This window comes from Chaetura pelagica, unplaced genomic scaffold (assembly GCF_000747805.2).
Source record: "Chaetura pelagica isolate M959 unplaced genomic scaffold, ChaPel_1.0 scaffold670, whole genome shotgun sequence".
Classification (NCBI taxonomy): Eukaryota; Metazoa; Chordata; class Aves; order Apodiformes; family Apodidae; genus Chaetura; species Chaetura pelagica.
This window is the reverse complement of record NW_009951736.1, coordinates 28,885-36,921: the sequence shown is the minus strand read 5'-3', so window position 1 is coordinate 36,921 and position 8,037 is coordinate 28,885. Positions and strand designations below refer to the sequence as shown.

At 55.6% G+C, this 8,037-nt stretch overlaps 1 protein-coding gene across 1 annotated transcript in view; it reads right to left on the bottom strand.

The window, feature by feature from the left end:
* The window catches only part of ATP13A1 (ATPase type 13A1), a gene marked incomplete at its 5' end in the record, with an annotated part of 40,682 nt that overhangs the window by 4,654 nt on the left and 27,991 nt on the right, over positions 1-8,037 (bottom strand). Inside the window, 4 exons of the mRNA XM_009994058.1 lie at positions 408-522; positions 2,644-2,736; positions 3,786-3,985; positions 5,209-5,317. Of these exons, the coding sequence (XP_009992360.1) occupies positions 408-522; positions 2,644-2,736; positions 3,786-3,985; positions 5,209-5,317 (517 nt within the window). The remainder of the gene's footprint in view (positions 1-407; positions 523-2,643; positions 2,737-3,785; positions 3,986-5,208; positions 5,318-8,037) is intronic.

Below are 8,037 nucleotides of genomic sequence, written 5' to 3'. Positions count from 1 at the left end.
GGATCTGGGGAACAATTCCTGCCTGGCAAGGGTTGTCAGGGCCTGGCCCAGGCTGCCCAGGGCAGGGGGGGAGTCCCCATCCCTGGAGGGGCTTCCAAGGCCTGGAGATGGTGCTGAGGGACATGGGGCAGTGGTGGCCTTGGCAGGGCTGGGGATCATGGTTGGACTGGGTGATCTTCAAGGTCTTTTCCAACCCAAACTATTCCAGGATTCCCAGTTAACCCCTCCCTGCTTGTGTCCCCATCCCAGAACCTCTCAGGGGACTTTGAGGTTCATCAAACCATAGGTCTGGGGTCATTCCTTCCCCATCCCAATGTCCTCTGTCTTGGTTTGTTCCAAATCCATGAGTTGTTTCCCTCAGGAAACTTGGGAGAGATGGAGACACACCAAGAGTTCCTCTCACTCACTGCAGTGGATGGAGGAGAGCTTGGAGGTGAAGGGGGCAGCAATGCTGGCATCTCCCAGCTTCACCACGGGGACACGTTCCTCTTCCAGGTCCTTCAAGACCTGACTGATCCGTTCCTGCTGGAGAAGGACAGAAAGACCCAGATCACATCTTGTTATTCCAACCTGGATCAAGGACCCTACACCATCTTCTCCCACACTCCTGCTCAGAGGTGAAGCTGAGAAACCTTCATGAACTTGGTGGCCACCTGGTGAAGCAGCATCTTCTGTGCCCAAAACCCATTCTGATGCTTCAGGACATGGAGCAGGAATCCTTGTTTTCATAGGATCATGGAATGCTTTGGGTGGGGAGGACCTCAAAAATCATCTAGATCCATGGGCAGGGCCACCTCCCAGCAGCCCAGGTTGCTCCAAGCCCCATCCAACCTTCCCTTGGACACTTCCATCACCCACAACTTCTCTAAGAAACCTCCTCGAGGGTCTCCCCACCCTCATTTTTTCCCAATATCTCTATCAGAATCTCCCCAGTTCCAGTTTCAAGCCATCCCCCCTGGTCACATCACTCCTGCCCTTGGCCCAAGTCCCTCCCCAGCTTTCCTGGAGCCCCTTCAGGTGTTGGAAGGTTATCCAAGGAACATTCTCCAGTTGGACACCCCAACTCTCTCTGGAATCATCTCCAAGGTCTCCATGGAACCTTCTCCACTTGGACACCCCAACTCTCCCTGGGATTGTCTCCTTGGAACCTTCTCCACTTGGACACCCTCAACTCTCCCAACATATCTCCAGACGGGGCCAGGCTGCCCAGAGAGGCTGTGGAGTCACCTGCTCTGGAGGCTTCCAAGACCCATCTGGCCACGATCCTGGGTGTTCCTGGACTCAGTGATCTCCAGAGGTCCCTTCCAACCCCCAACATGCTCTGATTCTCACCCTTCCTCTCCAAGAACCTTCCAGGAAGGTTCAGAGCAGGGTTAGATGATCTGAAGACTTAAAATAGTTTTCACTTCACCTTTTCAAAAAGCTTTTTTTGGACAATTCATTCACTCCTGGGAAGGTTTTTTGGACCTGAATTCCCACCAAACCTTCTTGAAACCCCAAGTTCCTCCTGAGTTTTGAAGCCCACTAAGAAGTTCTTGTGCTCCAGGGGCAGGAGAAGGTGCAATAATTGGATTTTTCTTTGAATTGAAGCTTAAATTAAACCAGATGAAAAAAACCTTGGAAAGAAAAGAGAAGGTTTTGGTGCATTTTTTGGGTTGTTCTTCAAGTTTCTTTCATCATCCAGAAGGTTTGGAGATAGACGTGGAGTTTTTTTTGTCCTTCTTGGTCAGATTTGAGGTGGTTTTGGGGTGTTTTATCCTCTTTTTTTTCCCTTCCTGATGGATTGATTCCTTTTTTTTCCAGGTTACATCCAGAAGATCAAGTCAGGAGAAGAAGATTTTGAGTCTCTGGCTTCTCAGTTCAGTGATTGCAGCTCAGCAAAAGCTGGAGGAGATCTGGGAGCCTTTGGGAGAGGTGAGTTCCAGCTCAAGGTTTGGAGACCTCTTGTTATTTTTTCAATTAGAATCATCAAATCATAATGAGGTGGGTCAGGAGCTCCTTAGTTGGTGGAGCTCTGGGGGTTGTGGTCAATGGAGAAGGGTTGAGATGGAAGCCTGAGGTAAGTGGTGTCCCTCAGGGGTCAGAACTTGGTCTGGGTCAACATCTTCAGGGGACAGAATGATGTTCTGGGTAGTTCTCCAGATGTGTGTCCCCCAGAGGGGCAGGAGAACCTCCCTGCCCTCCTGCCCACACTCTCCTTGGTGCCCCCCCCAGGAGCCAATGGGCCTTCTTGGCCACCAGGGCCTGTTGCTGCCTCAGGGTCACCCTGTTGTCCCCTAGGAGAACCTCCCTGACCTCCTGACCACTCTCAGAGGGTCATGAAATGGGTTGGGTGGGAAGGGACCTTCAAGGTCATCTAGATCCAACCCCACCATGGGCAGGGACACCTCCCAGCAGCCCAGGTTGCTCCAAGCCCCATCCAACCTGCCCTTGGACACTTCCAGGGATGGGGCAACCACAACTTCCCTGGCCAACCTGTTCTAGTGTCTCTTCTTGACCCACCTCCAGGAGCCTTCTTGTTGATGCCTCATGGTCACCCTGTTGTCCACCAGGGCCCTCAAAACCCCAGAGGAACCAACCCTGACTTTGTGTTTAGGGGGACAATGGCCAAACTGAAGTTGGTGGCCCAGGGGACTCACCCACATCTGCATGTTTCAGAGCTCCAACGTCGTTGGTCCCATCCCCACACATCAGGGTGACATAGCCCAGGCTCTTCAGGGTTGTGATGACAAATTCCTGCAACAAGGACCCAAAAATAAGTCTGGTGGGACCTATGTGGTCTTATCTCCCACAGCCTGGGCTAGGTGGGACAGCTTGGTCAGGAGTGACCCTGCTCTACAGGACTTCCTGCCCTCACATCCACATCCAACCTCAGGTTGTCTCTGGAGCAGAGTGAGGATCATGGAATCTCAGAAACATGAAGGTTGGAAAAGACCTTGAAGATCTTGAGGATCATCCAGTCCAACTATGACCCCCAGCCCTGCCAAGGCCACCACTGCCCCATGTCCCTCAGCACCATCTCCAGGGCTTGGAAACCCCTCCAGGGATGGGGACTCCCCCCCTGCCCTGGGCAGCCTGGGCCAGGACCTGACAACCCTTGCCAGGGAGAAATTGTTTCCAAGATCCCACCTCAACCTCCCCTGGGCAACTTGAGGCCGGTTCCTCTGGTCCCATCCCTTGTTCCTGGGGAGCAGAGCCCGACCCCCCTGGCTCCAACCTCCTTCCAGGCAGTTGCAGAGCCAGAAGGTCTCCCCTCAGCCTCCTCTTCTCCAGGCTGGACACCCCCAGCTCCCTCAGCTGCTCCTCACAAGTTCTCCAGCCCCTTCCCCTTGTCCTCCAGCCCCTTCTCCTTGCTCTCCAGCTCCTCCTCCATCTTCTCCAGCCCCTTCCCCAGCTCCACTGCCCTTCCCTGGACACTCTCCACCCCCTCAATGTCCCTTTCCTCACCCAAACTTGTCCCCAGGCTTTGAGGTGTCACCTCCCCAGTGCCCAGCACAGGGGGACAATCCCTGCCCTGCTGCCGCTGCCCACACTCTGCTGACACAAGACATGATGCTGGTGGCCTTCTTGGCCACCTGGGCACACCCTGGCTCATGTCCAGCTGGCCAAGGGGCTCAGGACTCTTGAGGACAACCAGGTGGCACATCCCAAGCTCTGCTTCCTGCTTCTTGGTTATGGGAAGAGGTGAAGCTGCTTTGTTGGAAGCATCTTGAGCTCCACCTGGGTCTTCCCACCACCTGGGTTTTCCCATCACCTGGGTTTTCCCACCACCTGGGATCTCTCACCTTCTGCTTTGGCACCACTCTGGCAAAGACCTGGATGTGTGGGATGAGCTTCAGGAGCTGCTCCTTGTCCCCAGACTGGAGGTAAGAGAGACCTTCCCCAGTGACACAGAGGTCATAGCTTTGGGTCAGCTCCCCCAGGGAACTGGGAAGCACTGGGAGCACCACAGTCCCATCCACAGATTTCCACTGCCAACTGGAGCCTGGAAAGGACACAGGAGCTGGACACCAGGACATCTGGGAGGTGAGGAACATTCCCACCACACCCTGACCCTGGTTTTTGCAGCTCCTCAGCACTAGGGACACACTTCCCAAGAAGAGGGACATGTCACCTCCCACCCAGGGACAGTTTTTCCATGGATTCTCCTTCCCTGAAGTCAGAGACATGGAGCTTGGCTTCCCTTGGGTGGCCTCTGGGCAGCAAGGAGACCTCAACCTGCCCTTGTTTTGCTTCTTTTGGTGCTCAGCTCAGGTTAGGAGCTGGCTGAGGATCATCAAGAGCTTGGACAACACTCCAAGTTGAGGAGAAAAAAGGACAAAGGGTTCTTGGGGTTCTGGGACCTCATTTCCTTCATCAGCATCAAGCAGCAGCACCAGCAGTAGGTGGTGAGATCTGATAGGACATCTCAGCTGGGGTTGGGCTGCTAGACCCAGAAGAATCAAGACACAGATGGTTTGGATGGGAAGGACCTTAAAGATCATCCAGTCCCACCCTCCTACATGGGCAGGGACACCTCCAAGCAGCCCAGGTTCCTCCAAGCTCCATCCAACCTGCCCTTGGACACTTCCATCACCCACAACTTCTCTGGAAAACCTATTGCAGGGTCTCCTCATCCTCAGAGTGAAGAATTTCATGGAATCATGGAATGGTTTTAGTTTGAGGGACCTCTAAGATCATCTAGATCCAACCCCCATCATGGGCAGGGACACCTCCCAGCAGCCCAGGTTGCTCCAAGCCCCATCCAACCTGCCCTTGGACACTTCCAGGGATGGAGGAACCACCTTGAAGACCATCTAGTGGAACATCTAGATGGTCCTCAAAATGTCCTTTCCAATCCAAACCATTCCATGATCTAAAGACCACCCAAACCCACCCCTCTGCATGGGCAGGGCCACCACCCAGCAGCCCAGGTTGCTCCAAGCCCCATCCAACCTGTCCTTGGACACTTCCAGGGATGGGGCAGCCACAACTTCTCCAAGAAACCTCTTCCAGGGTCTCCCCACCCTCATTTTTTCCCAGCATCTCATCTCAATCTCCCCAGTTCCAGCTTCAAGCCATCCCCCCATGTCCCATCACTCCCAAGTCCCTCCCCAGCTTTCCTGGAGCCCCTTCAGGCACTGGAAGGTTCTCCAGGGTCTCCCTTCTCCTTCTCCAGCTGAACATTCCCAGCTGTCCTAGCAGGGTGTCCTGGGTGGGGTTGGTCACCTTTGGTCCCAGGAGGCTGCAGGATCAGGGTTTGCTCCCTCTGGAAGAAGTGGAGCTCCCGGGCCACGTGGCAGGCGGTGAGAGGATTGTCCCCTGTGATCATCACTACCTGGTGGGAAAGAGGGGACAGAAAAATAAGTCCCAGGTGGAGAAGCAGCACCTCAGAACCTGTCTTCTGTGGGCTGGAAGGGTTCCTATCCACCTTGGATCCTGGTGACATCCCCCAGGAGACAGAATCATGGAATCTGTTTTGTTGGAGAAGACCTTGAGGATCATCCAGTCCAACCATGACCCCTAGTCCTGCCAAGGCCACCACTGCCCCATGTCCCTCAGCACCATCTGCAGGGCTTGGAAGCCCCTCCAGGGATGGGGACTCCCCCCCTGTCCTGGGCAGCCTGGGCCAGGCCCTGACAACCCTTGCCAGGCAGGAATTGTTCCCCAGATCCCACCTCAACCTCCCCTTGGCAACTTGAGGCCAGTTCCTCTGGTCCCATCCCTTGTCCTGGGGAGCAGAGCCCGACCCCCCTGGCTCCAACCTCCTTCCAGGCAGTTGCAGAGCCAGAAGGTCTCCCCTCAGCCTCCTCTTCTCCAGGCTGGACACCCCCAGCTCCCTCAGCTGCTCCTCACAAGTTCTCCAGCCCCATCTCCTCATCCTCCAGCCCCTTCTCCTTGTCCTCCAGCCCCTTCCCCTTGTACTCCAGCCCCTTCCCCTTGTCCTCCAGCCCCTTCTCCTTGTCCTCCAGCCCCTTCCCCTTGTCCTCCAGCCCCTTCTCCACATTCTTACATGGTGTGATGCATTCTGGATCTCCCTGATGACAGATTTGGAGTCAGCTTTGAGGGGACAGGAAACCACTATGAATCCCACAAACCTCAGGTCACACTCCAGATCTTCCCTCTTTATGTCTCTGCCCTGCCAGAAGAAACCATCAAACCAAGTGTCACGAGGAACAATCTTCTCTTCCATTTGCTCCTTCTCAACTTCCACCTCCCCAGAAGATCCAGCTCATGAAACCACCAGAGGAACTGGACGGGAGGGCTGAGGAAGCACAACTTCCACCTTCCCAGAAGATCCAGCTCATGAAACCACCAGAGGAACTGGACGGGAGGGCTGAGGAAGCACAACTTCCACCTTCCCAGAAGATCCAGCTCATGAAACCACCAGAGGAACTGGACGGGAGGGCTGAGGAAGCACAACTTCCACCTTCCCAGAAGATCCAGCTCATGAAACCATCAGAGGAGCTGGATGAGAGGGCTCAGCCAGACCTACCTGCTGGTGGGTGAGGTGGCCCAGTTCTTTGTAGCCAAGGGCCAACACTCTTGCCCCCTCATGGGAAATCTCTGTGTGGACAGCCTGGTAGTTGCTGGGACACTGGGACAACTGGAGAAGATTTGGAGATAAAACTATCAGATTCAGGGCATTTCAGACACATTCCAAGCATTCCATACTCAGTCCAAAGCGAGGGTGGGAAGAGACACCTTCAGGAGGGTCACCAACCATTGAGGGATCCTCCCCCCAGTGGGATCTAGATGGTCTTTAAGGTCCCTTCCCACCCAAACCATTCCATGATTCGATGAGGATCCATTCTTCAGTCCTCAGAAAAGCAATAGGGCCTGGAAAGGTTGGTGGGACATTTCCAAACCTCCCTGGGGTCACACTGAAAGTTCCTAGAGGACTTGGGTTTGGGCCCTGTGTCCTTTTCCAGGAGAATTCCCTATGTCCGTCATGCTCCAAGGCTTGCTGGGGACAAAGAGGTGGAAAGGGACAAGCCCTGGTGCTGGAGAAAGGTTCTTCCTTCTCCTTGTCTGGAGAGGAGGAGCCTGAGGGGGGGTCTCCTCAAGGCTGCTCCAGATCTCCAGGAGGGGCAGGAGTGGGGGACCAGGCTCTTCTCAGCAGTGCCCAGGGCTAGGACAAAGGGCTATGGGCACCAGGGAACTCAGGGGTCCTGGGGGACAACAGGGTGACCATGAGGGAATAATGGGCCCTGGTGGCTAAGAAGGTCCATGGAATCCTGGGGGGCACCAAGGAGAGTGTGGGCAGGAGGGCAGGGAGGTTCTCCTGCCCCTCTGGTGAGGGCCCATCTGGAGAAGTGGGTCCAGGGCTGGGCTCCCCAGAAGGACAAGGAGCTGCTGGAGAGGGGACAGCAAAGGCCACCAAGGGGCTGAGGGGACTGGAGCATCTGGCCCATGAGGAAAGGCTGAGGGAGCTGGGGCTGTGGAGCTGGAGAGGAGGAGCCTGAGGGGGGGTCTCCTCAAGGCTGCTCCAGATCTCCAGGGGGGCAGGAGGGGGGGACCAGGCTCTTCTCAGCAGTGCCCAGGGCCAGGACAAGGGGCCATGGGCACCAGCTGGAACATGGGAAGCTGCAGCTCCCCAGGAGGAGGAAGTTGTTTCCTGGGAGGGTGGCAGAGCCCTGGGCCAGGCTGCCCAGAGAGGCTGTGGAGTCTCCTGCTCTGGAGACATTCCCAGCCCAGCTGGTTCCTGTGGGATCTGCTGGAGGTGACCCTGCTCTCCAGGGGTGGCCCTGGGTGAACTCCAGAGCTCCTTTCCAACCTGAGGACTTTGTGTCTTGCTGGTGTTGGGCTGTGTTGAAGCTCTTGGCTTTCAGCCTCTCTTGACCAGGAGGTTGAGCTCATGGTCCCAGGATCATTTCTCACTACTTAGGGCCTCGCCAGGCGGTGCCAGGAGCTCTGACACCTGCTGCCCTGGCAAATCATTCACTGAAAACATGAGGCCCAGACAAGAGGCAGAGCTGGAGCTGGGACCTGGAGCACAGTTGGAAGCCCTCAAGTTGCATGGAAAAAAACCCCAACACTTCCCCCCCCCCCCCCCGC